Genomic DNA, 18,684 nt, shown 5'->3' on the forward strand with positions numbered 1-18,684 from the left:
AGGTTTCCCGGCGATGTCGGGGTCGGTCACACCTCTCGAGGCTCCGCACTGACGACGCACCACAGCCAGGGCGCACCCGCAGCCGCCAATGACAGTGCGGCCTGCGGGGGCACGGCCAAGTCAGCGACAGGTGAAGCGGCGGGGGTGGCGCTTGACAGTCCGCCCCCGTCAGATGACAGGAGACACCGGCTTCAGGCCTACGCGGCCTTGATTAGTCTGCCCGGTCTAACAAGGCCCTCCCTGACCTCTAGCGGCCTCCTCAGCCCTGGGGGCCACGCAAACTCAGCTGTGATGTCCGCGACAGGGCCCCGTGCTTCTCCGCGGGCCCCAGCAATAGCAGGGACAATGTTTCTGGCCCCCAGGCCACAGTGGTGAGTTCTTTCAGGATCTCCTCAATGGGGGGTGTAGAAATTAAGGCCAGGCCTACAGTTTGAGGGGTGGTGAATAGTTTGACACCCAGCGCCCCCTACTCTCACAGGGTCGCCTCAGCTAAGCAAAGTCAGGGAAATGGTGGATAAGGTCGGTGAAGGTCACTCTCTCACTCAGTTCTCTTCAGAGGTCCTGACTAGGCGGGAAACACAGACGGTTAACGTGATCCCAGAGTTAGAGGTTGAAGGCAAGGCTAGGTCACGAGGTAGGGGGTAGTATCAACTGTGGGGGGAGAAAAAGCAGGCCCTAAGAACAGTCAGTTCTCCCCCCCTCCAGCGCACCTACCTCCCCACTCAGGTGCCTTGCTCCTGACCACCTCACTTCACACCTTCTACCCCACCTAAAATGGCCGACGCAACTCACCTCTATATATAACCTGGGCCTTGACTGTCCAGAAGGTTCTGGAACTCCTCATGCCAGCCTATGGCCCAGGTTCTGAGGTGACAGTTTTAGGCCACCATTTTGTGGAAGAGCTCTCTCCCTCCCTCCATTTTAGGGAAGCACCTTGCGCCACACCATCAATTAGTGATAATGGGGTGCCCAGAGCCTCTAAGTCAACGCCAAAAAAACTAGTGGACAGAAAAATTAGTGGGTAAAGGAAGAAAAAATGAGGAGGGGACAGCCAGAGGACTGGCAGGTCTAACACATTGAATCAGTATCTGTCTAACGTCCCTGCTAATATTTGCATCTGAAATATGTCTCCTGGTCGGAGACCTGCTCTCCCCCCACAGCTCCGCTCCTAAGTGCCTTTCACTGCTCAGGTAGGTGTTGAGGCCCTCCTCCACCTGCAGGCTCCTGCCTGCGCCTCATCCCTGGTGGTCGAGTGGGAGAGCCTTGCTCTTCTGATGGCCGCTGCTGTCCGTCTTTGGGTAATTTTTCTGCTTCTGTGCCTGTGTCGGTCTGTCTTTGTGCCATTTCCCCGTCTTTCTGTCTCTCTGCCCATGCCTGTCTGTCTATATTAGTGCCATTTTGCCTTCTTTCTGTCTCTTAGCCCGTGCCTGTCTTTGTGCCATTTCCTGTCTGTCTTCTTTCTGTGCCCGTTTTCTATCTTCTTTTTTTGCCAGTGATTGTGTCCTCTGTGCCCTTTCTGTCCCCGTGCCCCCTGCCCTCCGTCTTCCTGCCGCCGCTGCCCCCGCGGCTCCTCCCCCCTGCCCATTTCCCGCCTCCTGCTTCCCTCCACCCAGCTGCGCTTCCCTCCCCCCTCCCCTACTTAATGGAGGCCGCTGCGAGGGAGTGCGAGCAAGACCCTTAACTTCCTGGTCAGAGACCTGCTCTCCCCCCGCAGCTCCGCTCCTAAGTGCCTTTCACTGCTGAGGTAGGTGTTGAGGCCCTCCTCCACCCGCAGGCTTCTGTCTGCACCACATCCCTGGTGGTCCAGTGGGAGAGCCTTGCTCTTCTGCTGGCCGCTGCTGTCTGTGTCTGTCTTTGGGTAATTTTTCTGCCTCTGTGCCCGTGTCTCTGTCTGTCTGTCTTTTTGCCATTTCGCCGTCTTTCTGTCTCTGTGCCCGTGTCTGTCTTTGTGCCATTTCCTGTCTTTCTTCTTTCTGTGCTCGTTTTCTATCTTCTTCTTTCCTGCCAGTAATTGTGTCCTCTCTGCCCTTTCGGTCCCCGTGCCCCCTGCCCTCCGTCTTCCTGCCGCTGCTGCCCCCGCGACCCCTTCCCCCCCTGACATTTTTCAACCTCCCGCCACCCAGCTACGCTTCCCTCCCCCCACTCCCCTACTTAATGGCGGCCGCTGCGCGGCAGCGCAGTGGGCGCGTCAAAGCAAGCCCATCTGCGCCCGTCCGTGACCCGACTGCAGCCAGCTCCAGGGACCCTGTTTCTCCTTCCATCCGCCGCTAAGACTCAGCTGCCCTCCTAGCACTCAACCCCGAAAGGAACAACAGCTGTCACAGATAGACACCGAACATCACCCATGGCCAGTTCTCCTGCCGACATTGCCGACTATACTTCACCATCAACAGCCCTTCCCCCACGGCCGCTGAACCCACGACAGACGCTCGCACCACCAAAGCCCTGACGTGCATACTCTTCAACGTACACTCCCTCCACAGACACGCCACGGAGATCTGGGACCTGCTCATCACCCTCTCGCCAGACATCGCCTTCTTCACGGAAACATGGACTAAAGCCACCTCCGCCCCCGACATCGCCACCGCCATCCCTGAAGGATACAAGATCCAAAGAAAGGACCGCCCCCACCGCCCAGGAGGAGAACTCGCCATTGCACACAAGAGATCCCTCCAACTCTCCACCTCCAGCACTAGCAACCCCCTCTCCAACACACAGCACCTCCATTTCCAGATCGAAAGCAGCCCAGGAACCGCGCTGCGCGGGACCCTCGTCTACAGACCCCCGGGCCTCACTCCTCCTCCTCCACCACCACCATTGCCGACCTCGTCGCACCCCACGCCATCGCCTCCACGGACTACATCCTCATCGGAGACCTGAACTTCCACCTCGAAAACCGCAGCGACCCCAACTCCACCACCCTCCTTGACAACTTTGTCAACCTTAGACTGAAGCAGCTAGTCACCACCCCCACCCACAGAGCCGGACACACCCTCGACCCCATCTTAGCAGGAGAGACAAACATCCACTTCAGCCACACCATGCAGCCCCTCTGGACAGACCACCACTGCGTACACTTCACCTTCAACACCACCACCGCACCAAAACCCGCCCCGAAGGAACTGGAGCAAGATCACACAGGAACACCTCAACACCACCCTCCTCCACAACCAACGCCTACTCCGCAAAGAACTACACCTCTGGATCTCTAGCTGCGCTGACAAGCTCGCACCCCTCTGCCACCCCGTCAATCAACGCCCCCTGAAGGCCGCCTGGTTCACCGACCTCCAAGAATCCAGGCGCTCCTGCAGACACCTCGAGAAACTCTAGCAGAACAAGAAAACCACCAAAGAACTGAACAGCTACAGGAACGCCATGATCAAATACCACCAGCACATAAGAGCCATCAAGAGGACCTTATCAAGAACAAAATCACCTCCAATGCAAGTAACGCAAAAGAACTCTTCAACGTCATACAGCAATTCACCAAACCCCCCAGCGAAGCTACAGACGTCACTCCATCCCAGAACTTCTGCAACACGCTCAGCTCCTACTTCTACCTGAAGATCAAGGCCCTCTATGATAACTTCAGCGAACAGACTCCAGACATCACCCCCCTCTCCACCACCACCAACCGGCCAACCATCACCACCTGGAAACCTGCTACCACTGAATACACCACCAAGACCATGAAGAACACCCACCCAGGAGCCCCCACGGACCCCTGCCCACCGCACATCTACCACAGAGCCACTGCCGCCATAGCTCCTGAACTTGGCCAGACCATCAACGTCTGCCTCTAATCTGGCATCTTCCCCGACAACTGGAAGCAGGCAGAAGTCAAGCCCCTCCTCAAGAAACCCTCGGCCGACGTGACGGACCTGAAAACCTACCGGCCCATCTCTCTCCTTCCTTTCGCCGCCAAAATCACCAAGAGATTCATCAACGCCCAGCTGACCACCTTCATCGAAGAGAACGCCATCCTAGACTCCTCCCAGTCCAGTTTTCGCAGTAACCACAGCACCATGACCGCCCTCCTTGCCGCCACTGATGAAATCACATGCTCCTCGAACAGGGCCAAACTGCGGCCCTAATCCTACTAGACCTCTCAGCGGCCTTCGAAACCGTCTCACACCGCACCCTCACCCCCAGACTCCTCGGCGACAGTATACGAGGAACCTCACTCGACTGGATCCGTTCCTTTCTCTCCGGCAGAACCCAAAGGATCAGACTCTCCCTTCCTCTCCGAACCTACAGCGATCAACTGTAGAGTACCCCAGGGATCCTCGCTCAGCCCCACGTTTTTAAACATCTACATGGCCCCCATCTCTGCCATCGTCAGACAGCATGGGCTCAGCATAGTGTCCTACGCTGATGACACCCAGCTCATCTCATCTCTTACGAAGAACCCCAAAGACACCAGTCTCCGCTTCCAAGAAGGAATGAAAGACGTCGCAGCCTGGATTAGCGACAGCTGCCTAAAACTGAACTCTGAGAAGACCGTGGTCCTCGTCCTTGGACCCTCCCCCACGGCATGGGACAGATCCTGGTGGCCCCTTGCCCTTGGAATCCCTCCACCCACCCCAACGGACCATGCCCGGAACCTCTGCATCATTCGAGACTCCTCCCTCACCATGACCCACTAGATCAACACCTTCGCCTCGACCTGCTTCAACTCCCTCCGCAAGCCTTTCAAGTGGATCCCCCACGAATGCAGAAAGACCGTCACCCACACACTCATAACTAGCAGACTGGACTACGGCAACGCCCTCTACGCCGAAATCAATAAAACCCTGCTACACAAGCTCCAAACCATCCAGAACACCGCGGCCAGACTCATCCTCGGAACCCCACAACACGAACACATGACCCCGCATCTACGAGAGACCTCCACTGGCTCCCCATCGAGAAGAGGGTAACCTTCAAGCTACTCACCCACGCCTACAGAGCCCTCCACAACATCAGACCGAAATACCTCAACGAAAGAGTCTCCTTCCACGTACCCAAAAGGAACCTCCGCTCCGCTGACCTCGCCCTGGCAGAGACCCCACGCATCCGCAGAACCAACATCGCAGCAAAGACCTGGAACAAGCTCTCAGTCAACATCCGACGCTCCCTCATTCTGCACACCTTCAGGGGGAGCCTCAAGACCTGGCTTGCACTCCCCCTCCCCCCCCTCCCCCGCACCTTGAGATCCTCACAGGTGAGTAGCGTGCTTTATAAACCCCTGATTGATTTATTGATTGATTGATTGATGTCTCCTATGCCTCTATTCCCCCACCCTTGACAGAATGATTTCTCTCTTGGTTTCGCGTCATCTATCTCACACAAAGGTGATCCGTGTGTTGTAAATTAAAGCAGAATGTGATTAAGCATTTACTGAAAACATTAATGCTTCCCCTTTTATCGTGTTTCCCTCCTTATGTTGGCCGAAGTCCGGACTCCATTTTGTATTGACATGCTGCCATGTGTTCACCACGAGGAGAGTCCGACCTCTGTGTTAGTTGCTCTTGTAATCTGCCTAGCAACAGTTTATAAATAGCCCTCTTGTCCATCTGGCGCATGCCCAGACTTGACCACATCTGTTATAATTAGCTTTGCTTGACCATGTGTTTTCGCGGGCCCAAGGAATGTGGTAGCTCCGCCCATGTATTGATTTGGTATCGAGAATGACCCTAAATGGTAATGTTCTTCGACTTCATGTGGTATCCACCCACTCATGAGCCCCTCTGTTGTGTATAAAAGGGGACTGTGTACGCAAGTTCTTTGTGCTACTCCTTGCAATACTGAAGAGTGTTGTGTGGATTGTAGGACCACCCTTAAGGGTTAATAAACGTTGTTTTTGTACTTTGCAGTTTCCGTGCCAACTTCCTTATAGATCTCGTTACAGAAGAGCGAACCCTTGTCTCTTGCGGGCCTAGCTGGGGCTTGTATTCATCAATTGGCGCCCAACGTGGGGCTCATCGGCGACTCGGATGCTCGAAGGACTGGTCGCGACGAAGGTGAGGAGTTTGGCCGGGGACGTGATCACTGCCAGTGGCGTCTTAGCCCTGGCATCCCGAGGTTTTTCTTCCTTCCCTTCCGAGCTGACCATCTGGGTGGCGCCGGTCATCGACTGAGACCTCTTCTGTCGGTCCTGCCGTGAGAGCCGTTTGGGCGATTGTGGAGCTTGGCAGTTGGAACCTGGACTCTTGATTGGTAAGAACCGTTGTACGGTACTTGCTCCGAGTTTTGAAGCCTGGTCTGGCTATTTGAGTTTGATTGATGGTGACTAGTCATATTTTGAATTTGTCTTTGTGAAAATATATGCGTTGCAACACATATAGGCAGGTAATGTGGAGAAATTTCTCCGGAGCTGTGTAAATTTGGAACGGCGCAACGATTAAGTGCCATTTTTACTTGATAATACTGCATATTTTGCATTATTCCTAGCATGCCTGCTTTTAGCGCACTCCGTAAGTGGTGCTGCTGTCTGGGGAACCGGTTGAACCTCGAGGAATCTGCTCCAGCTCCCCCAGAGGGGACTCCTAATAGGGATATGTACGTGAAGCATGGTCTTTCTTCCATAATGTACAGCACGTTGTGGAGGAAATATACCAAGAAGGATCCTGAGTTGCGATGGCCTTTGTATGGATCGTTTGATATACGTAAGATTGAGTATTTGGAACAGTGTATGTGTAAGCGACGTGCTCGTCAGGATATGTTTGAGTGTGTGCGATTATGGGTGAAGGAAGTGCGTGAGCGAGAGAAGCGTGAGAAAGCGCTGTTTGATAAAGAGCAACGGAAGAATGATCATATGCGAGCGCAGGAAGCGAAGCATCGGGAGGACAAAGAGCAAACGGACAGACAAGAGAAAGAGCGTAGGCTACAAGTTTCGGGTCAATATGTTGTTCGCCAGCCGCTTTATCCTGTCCTTAATAATCCTGATGATGATTTTTATTTGCTAGATCGCTCTCCGCCCCCTTATGTTGGCGCATCCGCTCCGCGGCCGCAAGATTCTGACCCGGCTTCGGGTAAGGTAGACACACGGTCCATGCTGCCGGCCGAGCAAATGGCTGAGCTTCGGCAAATTTCCTTCCGTGCGCTCAAAGGCAAGGTATCCATGGAGGAATTATTTCAAATTTGGGGGCCATGGCAGGAGAGAGATAAAGTGTATTTTCTGGGTCATTTCGCGGATGAAGTGATTAATGCTTTCCGAAAATATTCTCATGTTTTTGAGCCTGACGAAGTGTCGTCGGATGCCAGAGCAATACGTAACGGTGCTTTTTCTCCCTCTAAGGCTCCTGAGGCGGCTCGGCGGCTGTTCGCCTTGCGGGACGAGGTGCTGGCCCTTCGAGAGAAAGCACGCCAACGAGCGGAGGAGGAGAAGCGGTCGGATTCAGTTGCGGCAGGGGGCCACCCATCCACCTCCCAGTCAGATAAGGATAATGTAGTGCATGCTAAACCGATGCGAGAGGCGGCACCTTTGTATGTCCCTCCGAAAGGAGCAGGGACTAGCTCGGACATTAACTCTGCCGATGCTCGGGGATATTTTGTGTATAATTGGGTTTATACTCCTTGGCATAGGGCCGATGTTATGGCGTTAAAGAATGCATTGCCTGACCCCCGCAAGAATCCAGCGGCCTTCTATGAAGAAGTCGAGGGGGCCTTGAATTCTTGCATTATGACCTTAGCGGATATAGACCTGTTCTTTGGCCTTATCCTACCGCCGGATACGTGGCGCTCTGTCCGGAAGGTAGATGATGCGGTTGCCTTCAAGGCCCGGTGGTCTGACCTTGAGGATGAGGATAGGGAGCGGAAGCCTGCACAGAAACCACCCCAGAATATTCTAGATCTCCCTGCTGCTATTGTGGCTAAATTGAAAACAATAATCCCCCCCAAAAAGATTGACTGGAATATGTTAGCGGCATGTAAGCAGAAAGTTGATGAGTCAGTTGCAGATTTCTTCACGCGCTTCGAAGAAACGTTCCATGACTTTAGTGGCCAGTCGCTTACCGACGACACAGGCCGCCACCTTTTCGCGGACAAATATGTGGCCAATCTGCTGCCGGCAGTTGCGGCCCGGTTAAAAGCGAGTGAGAGTTCTTGGTCCTCCGCGACACCGACGGCCCTTCTGACCATCGCTCAGTATTATGAGCGTCAGGAGCACGAGGCGAAGGGCCAGGAGGAGAAGAAATCGAAAGATCTCAAAACCAAAGTGATGTTAGCACAAGTATATGGCCCGCCCCGCCGGGGTAATAATAATAGGGGAAGGGGCGGATCTTATGGTCCCCCTTCGGGCCGATCTGATTTGAATAGGAACCAGTGTGCGTATTGCAAGCAGTTGGGCCATTGGGCCAGGGATTGCCCAGCGTTGCGTGCTTCGCGTCAGGGGCACGCTCCGGGTGGCCCGAGAGGTAGAGGGGGCTTCTCGAACCTTAGAGGAAATTCTAACGATAATGTCCGTTTCGACACTGCTGGGCAGCATCGAGATAGCTCAAACGTTTTCGATCGCCAGCATCAGTATCATGTATCGGACATCGATCATTCGGGATATCATGATTCTCAGCATGCATAGGAATGCGTAGGATGGGGGTCCGAATCAGTTGAGGTGCCGGTCGATCAGACGGGTCCTTATGTATCGGCTGAGGTTTTAGGTTCTACTGATCAGTTCCTAGTGGATACAGGAGCGACACGTAGTGCATTGTCTAGGTACTTGGTTCCGGGGGCTCCCCCATCCGGCTCAATAGTTACATCGGTAGGGTTTGACGGTACACTCTCCCGAAGCCCTCTTTCACAGCCCCTTGCGTTTAAAGTTGATTGTTTTTCTGCGCCTTGTCCGTTTCTGCTTGCTCCGTACACACCGGATAACATTATGGGCCTTGATATGTTAAAGTACTTTAGGGCTACAATTCGTTGTTCCCCTGAGGGTGTGAGGGTGATTTTAAATGACAACTACCCCCGATCTGGGCGGATGTGTACGATCTCAGAGGATGTGTTGTTGGCTACCCTCCCCCAAGCTTTATGGGCGACTTCGGACACAGATGTGGGACAAATGGTGATTCCTCCGGTCCACATTAGTGTCCAGGAGGGGGCGGTGCTACCACGCCTCCCACAGTATCGTATTTCCCAGGAGGGCGAGGAAGCTCTCATACAGATTGTGCAGGATTTGATTGCAGTGGGAGTAGTGGAAGAAGTTCCCTATAATATCTGTAACAGTCCGATTCTCCCGATTTTGAAAAAGGACACGGATGCAAAGGTCTATCGGTTTATAATTGATTTGAGGGAGGTAAACAAAATCGTGATACCTCAGTACCCGGTGGTTTCCGATATCACGACGTTGCTTACCTTGGTCCCGCCTACGGCGACCGTGTTCTCAGTGATTGATTTGAAAAATGCTTTCTTTTCTATTCCCATTCACCCGGATAGCCGATTTCTTTTTGGGTTCACACTAAACAACAGATCTTATCGTTTTTGTAGAATTCCCCAGGGCTACACAGAAAGCCCTAGTATCTATAGTCAGGCTTTGAAGCGACAGTTGGATTCCTTTGTTTTACTCGAGGGGGTCGCCCTCATTCAATATGTCGATGACATCTTGTTGGCGGCTGACACCCTGGAGTTGTGCGAGAAAAGCACGATAGCCTTACTTTCTTTTTTAGCCTCCCACAATCACAAGGTCTCTAGGAAGAAATTGCAATTCTGTAGACCAAAGGTGACTTATTTGGGTCACCTTTTGTCTAAGGAGGGGCGTGCACTCACACCAGATCGTATCCAAGTAATCTTGGACACACCGAGGCCATCCACGCAGAAGGATGTGCGTGCATTTTTGGGCCTCGTTTCTTTTTGTAGACAGTGGATACTGGGGTTTTCACACATGGCTAAGCCATTACTAGCCCTCTTGACAAAAGATACGCCTATCCCAATCCCTTGGTCAGATGAGTGTGATGCTGCTTTTCAGCAATTGCGACAGGCCCTTTGTTCAGCACCAGTGTTAGGGACCCCTGATTACACAAAACCCTTTTCGTTGTATGTGCATGAGAAAGATGGATGTGCATTATCAGTTTTAGTACAGATGCATGGTGATAAGCAGCGCCCTTGTGCATACTTTTCGGCTGTACTTGATCCTGTCGCCCGAGCATTACCAGGGTGTTTTCGCTCGGTAGCGGCGACAGCTGTGTCAATACGCCAAAGTGAAGGAATTGTGTTGTCCCATAAACTGTTGGTGTTAGTTCCCCACGCTGTTGATGCCCTGCTTAATCAAACAAAGACGCAGCATTTGACCAGTGCCCGTTTAACGGGATATGAGTTGACGCTTTTAGCTCCTCACATTACGTTGAAAAGGTGCGTGACATTAAACCCGGCCACATTGTTGCCATACCCCGAGACACAGCCTGAGGCACAGAAAGCGCATGATTGTATTCTTGTGACTGAGGAACAAACAAAGGGTCGTATTGATCTCCAGGATACGCCCTTTTCAGAGGTAGATGGAGAATTGTGGGTAGATGGATCATGTCTGAAGCTACCAGATGGTACGGCTTCAGCAGCGTATGCAATTACCACGTTGCGGACGATAGTGGAGACAGCACGCATACCACAGAAATCAGCTCAAGCAGCGGAACTGATAGCGTTAACACGAGCGTGTGAGCTTAGTACAGGATTGTGTGTGAATGTTTACACAGACAGCCGCTATGCCTTCGGAGTAGCGCACGATTTCGGCCTGCTCTGGAAGGAGAGAGGGTTTCTAACGTCACATGGGGTGCAGATAATGCATGGGGAGTTAGTCCACAATCTTTTAACTGCATTGACATACCCAAAGAAAATTGCCATTGTTAAGTGTAGTGCCCATAGGAAAGTAGTTGATAAGGTTGGAGAAGGGAATGCGTTAGCGGATCGAGTAGCACGGGAGACTGCGATGCAGCCCGGTACTACTGCCATGTATGTAGTGAAGTCACAGGTGGAGAGATGGCATGATGCGAAGGAGGAAGTGCGAGAAATACAAAAGACCGCTTCTGACAAAGAGCGGGAACAATGGGCTAGCGAAGGAGAACTGGATGATGAGGGTTGCTGGAGAAATAAGCAGATGGATAGATGGAAATTACCCACGGCTTTTGTACAACCTATGGTCCAGATGGCACATGGGCTAGCACATGTTGGAGCTTCCGCGATTGTGAAATTGCTTACCCAAGTCTGGGAGCATCCAGAGATTGCTAGCACGGCAAAGAGGGTGGTGCAGACCTGTATGATCTGTCTGAAGTATAACCCAGGGAAAGGCATGCGAACTCCAGCAGGAGGATTTGCGACACCCACTGCACCCTTTGAGGTTCTGCAGATGGATTACATCCAGCTTGAGCGCTGTAACAATTTGAAGTATGTTCTAGTAGTGGTTTGCGCCTTTAGTAAATGGGTCGAGGCGTACCCTGCGAAAGACAATACTGCAATGACTACAGCGAAGCTATTGCTGAAAGAGTTTTTCCCCCGATACGGCGTCTGTAGACTTCTGTGGAGTGATAATGGCCCTCACTTTGTAGCAGATGTTATAAAGTATGTCTTGAAGGGCCTAGGCATCACCCAGAAGTTCCACGCCGTGTTCCACCCTCAGTCTGCAGGACTAGTCGAGAAATATAATGGTACACTGAAGCTTAAGATCGCCAAAATTCAAGCTTCAACGTCTTTGACTTGGCCAGACGCTTTGCCACTGGCGTTATTGTCAATTAGGTCGGTGCCACACTCCCGAACCGGCCTTACACCCTATGAGATTGTATTTGGACGCCCAATGAATATTTGGGGTCCACCAAGACCTAAGGCTGTGTATGATGTACCTTGTGTGATGATGAGTGATTACCTGGCACAGTTAACGGATAACTTGGTTTCTATTCATCAACAGGTCCGAGAGGCGCTCCCTGATCGGTCTACTGGCGAAGGACATGGTCTCCGGCCTGGAGACCATGTGATGATAAAGGTTTTTGACAGATCGAACAGTTTGGAGCCGAGATGGGTCGGACCTGAGCAAGTCCTTCTTGCAACGAGGACGGCTGTGCGAGTCTCGAACAGGAAGAATTGGATCCATTCCTTGCACTGTCGAAAGGTACCGCCCGGATTGGTGGAGTCTGCCGTGCTGACCGATCAACGAGACATCCTAGCAGCAGAGACAGGCCGTGCTGCAGAGCCAAACGACACTGAGGAGCTCTTTTCGGACCACACGACTTCTGGAGGAAGGCGATATCATCTGCGACCAAGGAAGTGAGGTTTCCAGTACCGGGACATACTGTCAGAACGGCCCTTGGGTTAGTGAAACGGAGAGCCGATGAGGCAAGGGGGGGGGATCAGCCCTGCATTAGTGTAGCGACACCCGTCTTGGCCCGCTGGTGAAGAAATCAACCGCTGCCCAAGGGGAAGAGTTCTGACAGACTTTTTTAGTTTCAGGAAGATACCAGGGTATTGTTTCCTTTGACATGGAGAAGAAGAAAATTCTTTGTGCACTGGGGTTCATGCTAACAGTAGCTATCATTGGTACAACCACATGGTTTGTGGAGGAGGCAACTCCTGCCCGAGAGACACTTGTGTTGACGACTCCAGTGCCTGCGGAGCACTACTTTTATACATTGCCATACCAAGAGTTGAAGCATCGACAATCCTATTTGAATAACACTTTCATTCAGATGCTGCATCACACCCACGTTGCTACGAACGCTACGAACTGTTGGATATGTGGGATGATGCCAGCCCATCAGAAGAAAGGAGGTACGCCATTCATACCCCTTCCTTTCTCTCACAATGGCTCTTGTAGAGCATGGTACACTCTGTTGTTTGCCACTCGAAAACCGACAGTGGGACGATTGCTTTTCAGACTTAATAAAGAATGCCATCAGGACAAGAATGGATATCCACAAGCGAATGGGACAATTTGGGAATGGGAAGAGTACCGACCGGACAATGAATCCATTCCCTATATCTTCACGAATACCAGAGACACTGTGGGGAAGGAAAAATTTGTAATCCAAGTGGCACAAGCCCAAGCGGACCTGTGCGTCCAGAGTGTGGGTTTTATCCCTGTCGGTGTCAGTGATTGTATAACTGTGTTAAACATTGATGGGTTAAATAATAGCACCTTCCTAGCATCCCATAATACCTATTTTGTATGTGGAAATAAAGGTTATTACCGTTTGCCGGCTGGGTGGTCTGGGGTATGCTATGTATCATTCCTATTACCTCCTGTATTTCTAGCACCCGCGTCATATCATAAGGATTTGAAATTGCTGAATAATGTGACTGTAAATAGATATAAACGTACTCTATCTATTAATGAGGTGGATCAAACTGATACTAGCTTGCAACAGTATATTGATTTCAACTTAGGACTGTTTTTCTTTGTTGGAGCTGCTTTGAATAGTAGGAAGATCCGAAGATTAACAAGAGTGGTAGAAGCTGTGACTAATCAGACTGCTGCTGCTCTTGGGAATCTTACGGAAGAATTACAGATTACCAGGATTGTTGCATTACAGAATCGTATGGTATTGGATGTGATGCTAGCTGATCGAGGAGGAGCCTGTAAAATTATTGGAAGTAGCTGCTGTGTGTTCATCCCTGATCATACGCCATCCGTTTATAACGCCATTAATAAGCTGCATAAAATAGCAGCTGAAATCCACACAGAAAACGGCACTTGGTCCTTTTCTGGATGGTTTTGGGCGTTGGTTACTGCCTGGGGTTGGAAGGTTCTAACTGGTCTCTGTATTATTGTAGCAATTCTGTTCCTTTTTTGTATGTGTATTCAATGTGGACCATTGTGCTGTTCCGTATGCATTTCATTTTGCATTCCAGATAAGAAAGCTATTGCCGATGTTGCCCGCCAGAAGGGTCTAGCTAAAGAGGTTAAAGGAATGATGATAATTGACATATACGATGATTATTCTTGGAAACCGGATGTCTTCAGTAAATGCTGAAAGGGTCGTCTGTTGTAAATTAAAGCAGAATGTGATTAAGCATTTACTGAAAACATTAATGCTTCCCCTTTTATCGTGTTTCCCTCCTTATGTTGGCCGAAGTCCGGACTCCATTTTGTATTGACATGCTGCCATGTGTTCACCACGAGGAGAGTCCGACCTCTGTGTTAGTTGCTCTTGTAATCTGCCTAGCAACAGTTTATAAATAGCCCTCTTGTCCATCTGGCGCATGCCCAGACTTGACCACATCTGTTATAATTAGCTTTGCTTGACCATGTGTTTTCGCGGGCCCAAGGAATGTGGTAGCTCCGCCCATGTATTGATTTGGTATCGAGAATGACCCTAAATGGTAATGTTCTTCGACTTCATGTGGTATCCACCCACTCATGAGCCCCTCTGTTGTGTATAAAAGGGGACTGTGTACGCAAGTTCTTTGTGCTACTCCTTGCAATACTGAAGAGTGTTGTGTGGATTGTAGGACCACCCTTAAGGGTTAATAAACGTTGTTTTTGTACTTTGCAGTTTCCGTGCCAACTTCCTTATAGATCTCGTTACAGAAGAGCGAACCCTTGTCTCTTGCGGGCCTAGCTGGGGCTTGTATTCATCACGTGTTGCACTCTCATACACTCACGGACTCTCTCTCTACTGCTCTTTCTCTCTCTTTTGTTTTGTTGATCTCTGTAAACGGACCGCTTCTCCTCCATTCCTAAATGTCAGGACTCTTCTGCCCGATCTCTTCTCTGTCACACGCTCTTCATTCTTTCCCACCTGTAGTGCTCGACCTCTTTGTTCACTACCGACTCTCTTCCTGACTTGGTGCCACCTCTCTTCTTTCTTCAGGTTTGTCACGTTTTTCCATCGGATGGCTTCATGCAAATCAGACTTCATATATTTGATTGTTTTATTGCCATATTAAGCTCTTACCTCATCCTATTTTTCTTGATATTTCTACCCTTTAGATTCTATTGGTCATGCTGTCCCCTCTACACTCACCTCTTTGGGAATATTACAGTAATTGACCACCCTTGCCTGTTCACTTTCTGACACCATACATTTTGGCCTGAGCCTGCCCTCAGCTCTTTGAGGGATTGCTAGGGTCACTGATTTGCGTTTGTTGCTCTTTTCTCCATAGGCCCTTGTGTTACCTTTTATTTTGGCCTTACACTCAATGCTTGTCCAGAAAAGAAATGTAAGACGCACAGCATCTGTGTGTGGCGCGATGAATAGCTGAGGGAGTTGCGGGTGGTTCAGTAAGGCGACCCAGTGTTTCAAAACATGCAGATTATAACTGGATGCTAGTTTTACTTTCTCTAGTGTGTTAAAGGTGATCTCTGGTGTAGCGTCTCCACATGAGGGGTCCTTTAGTTTGAGCCCTCCTATGTCTGCATTGTAATCACTGCTTCATTGCAGTTTATTGTTTTTCTAATTGCTTTCAGGAAATTGTGTTTACTTTCACAACTGCTGTGTTAGTAATTGTTTCTATAATATTCGTCACTCATCATTATTAAAAGTATGACTTTCTGTCAGCTAAGTTATGAAGAACAGTCTGTTCAGCCACCATGCCCCTGTTTAGAACAGTCCGTTCAGCCACCATGCCCCTGTTTAGACTGGCAGCCTAGGTTTAATCCTACAAAAGCAGTTTTCTTTGTGTTCACATTCTAGGAGCCCTATTCGCCAAGCAGTACCTGAGGTCATTATATATTTACTTGTGGATTTGTTGGCAAGAGTAAGCACTTAGACACAGCAATTAATGTAACTACCACCACTGGGGGCCAATCCCACGTGAGATAGTAAGTGGGACTGACACAGTCTTGTGTGCTTACCCCACTTCTTGTTTTATTGTGTTTGTAACAGAAAGAAGCGGCTCCAGCCTCCCGCCTATCCGATGAAGATTTCGGCTCCTCTACGAGCTCCACAGACAAGTCCGAGGGAGATGCCAAGGAAGGGTAAGTGACAAGACCCGTGAGTGGCAGCACTCGTGGGCTGGAGCTTCGAGTATCATCTCCTGTGTAACTTAGTCGAGCACTGTATGTGACCCTTTGCTAGTACAGATCAAAGGAAACAGGAGTCTCTCTCAGAGCACTCTTTTAAAACATTAAGATATCAAAATACAAGTAAAGATGAAAATTAAAAAAACATAGGGCGAAGCGATTGTACCTCTCTAAGCATGATCATTCAAATGCATAACCCTACGCTGGTAAAATGAAGTCGTGTCTGGGTTTCTTAGTGCTAGCAACTCTGGCCACATACAATTCAATAGCAAGAACGTGTTTTAGTGGCTGATGTCCGCCTGGCACAGATCATTCAAGTACTTCCATAACTGCAATGCAAAATTCATGATTATTATCTAGCTTTTAAAGTGATGTGCCTGGGAAGACAAACCGTTGCGATATTTGCACTAGCGAGTGCTTTGGTGCCTACTCTCAGCCTCGTGTAGGTCAGCAGACCGTTCCAAACGTGCATTGTGCTAATCTCCCAGTTTGGCCTTCCAAACTTCCAAATTGATTCTGATTCAAACTCCTCTATTTCTGACTTTTCCTTTCAGCCTCCAGGATCAACCGTTTTCTCTACCCTCTAGAGGAGTTTTACCTCCGCACAGTTCAGTGGAGGATCTCCAGGATTAAAACAAGCTTCTACCGCCTATCTACATTACCTTAATCCTCTTTCGTTGAGATTCCTTCATATAATTGCCCAGCGGCCTTCCAGAGTCGCTTTACACAGACACCGTACATGGGCCATATCTTCAGTCCGCTGTCCGTATTGCCTGCAATTGTCCTGCCCCTCAATTCTTCTCCATGGTGGAGCATGTTTCAAAGTGGGAAGGTCTCCCCGCCTATATTTGAAGAAGTTCTCTTCTATCGAGTTACTATAAAACTCTCCTAGATAGCGCTGGGGCTAAAGCTTCATATAATTGTTAAGGGTTCGCCGTCCATGGTTGCGCCTGGCTAGAGCAGTTTTGTCCTCCAGGACTGATAGCGTTTTTGTACTTGATTTTATGTTTTTTAATTCAACCCTGCTCAGTGGTGGATCCCATGCTGAAGATTAGTTACATCTGATTTTAAATAGACTCTTGCTGGAGATAGAGCCCTCCCTTATATTTCAAGCCAGAGGTGGTGACTTAAGGAATCCTCACTTGCTGATTTGAAGTTGTAACAGCAGTTCACAAAGCCAGGGATTGCTTCAAAAGCCCAAATTCCAATCTAGTATCAAACAAAAGGGGGAGGAAGGAGCGATAAGGGGTTCCACTGAGCTCCCGGAGGATATACTTGTATAATCCAAAGAGAGTGAATCATACCCATCTCAATGCCAGAGTCTCATGGGAGTTATCCTGGAAACCCTCAACCTTCAAATGCCTCCTTTGGTGTATATTATCTCTACAGGGGCAGCTTGGTGGGTGGCGTCATCATCTCATTCTGCACCTGGCTACTCACTTCCCCAGGTGTATAACTCCTCCGACTGGAGGGAGAGTGTCTAGTAAACAATACTGGTGGTAGCTGCGTAATCATAAATGACCTCCTATGCCTGGAAAGGAATTCTTTAATGGTGGCGGGGGGGGGGGGGGTGGAGGGATAGGGTTAGGATAAAAAGCAAAGTGTGATGCCGTTTGGATGCATTACCAACCCGAAACATCAGCAGTAATGGTCAACATATTTCGATTCTGTCAAAGCTTCTATTGGGTCTGTGGCCTTCGTCAGAACCTATTTCAATCAGATCCCTTCTCGATTGTAGTTTTGGTTGTTTGCATAAGTTATTCTTATAAACTTATGGCTCCTCGTTATGACTTATAACGTTGCGGCAGGCATGGCTGTGACCTGCGGCTCTTATTGGTATAAGCATTGTTCGATAGGTAGCGGGTGAGGTTAGGGCAGTCGTCATCACACATTGGTTAAAGAAGAGCCCCCGGTGGTTGCGCGCTACTGTCCTCTCCATCCTGCGAGGATGTGGGGCCTTATATACAAGGCTCCCAAGCCTACTGAAAGGGTATTACCCTTCCTTTTAATGTCTTCCAATTGATTACTGAACCTTCCATTGGCATTAAAGAGCACTCCAAGGTATTTGTAGTCATTAACAAACTCAAGCTTATCTCTCCCCATGTGCAGTGCTTCAGCCCTTCTTTGTTAATGGTTAGGGTTTTGGTCTTTTTCATATTTATTGTCAGCCTATTGCTCTCAGAATAAGCTAGAGTTGCGTTCAGAAGCTGTTGTAAGCCCACCTTCGTCCTGCTGACTGCCACTAGATCATCAGTGTAAAGTACGTTGAAGAGTTGGATTCCTCCCAGTTTTGGGGAATGACTATTGATCTTACTTAAAGTTGGTGGAAGGTCAGGGGCGTGGCCAGGAACATGGCCGACTAGCAGCATCTGCCGGAGCTCCGGCAACCCGATATCTATCCTGTGCATAATCCTGCCCTTCTAGCTACCGTCTGCTGCCCATTTGATGTGCCGTTTGCTTCTCACTGCACCTGGACATGCCTAATGTGGTCTCCACTGTGCTGAGCGAAGAGCAGCAGCAAGAAAACCGAGACGACCCGGAGCCGAGGCGCGGCCGCCCAAGATGGCAGACGGGACGCACTAGACTGAAAATACAGGCCCGCGCAGAGAGCTGGGGCTGCTGGCGGTTCCCCTGTTGCACCCCGTGGAATACTAGGCGCCGGGGGCTTCTCTTGTCATACCCCCGCAGCTCATACCTTCTCCCGCATAGATCACTGTTGGCTTTCTGTGGACGTGTCCGCTGCCACGCAGGCTATTTCCTATTTGACGAGA

At 50.2% G+C, this 18,684-nt stretch overlaps 1 protein-coding gene across 3 annotated transcripts in view; it reads left to right on the plus strand.

The window, feature by feature from the left end:
* The window catches only part of NEK4 (NIMA related kinase 4), a 532,367-nt gene that overhangs the window by 377,758 nt on the left and 135,925 nt on the right, over positions 1 to 18,684 (plus strand). For all 3 annotated transcript variants that reach the window (XM_085624188.1, XM_085624190.1, XM_085624189.1), the window contains one exon: positions 15,777 to 15,868. In XM_085624188.1, coding sequence (XP_085480314.1) covers positions 15,777 to 15,868 — 92 coding nt within the window. The remainder of the gene's footprint in view (positions 1 to 15,776; positions 15,869 to 18,684) is intronic.

Source organism: Triturus cristatus, chromosome 9 (genome assembly GCF_964204655.1).
Source record: "Triturus cristatus chromosome 9, aTriCri1.1, whole genome shotgun sequence".
Classification (NCBI taxonomy): Eukaryota; Metazoa; Chordata; class Amphibia; order Caudata; family Salamandridae; genus Triturus; species Triturus cristatus.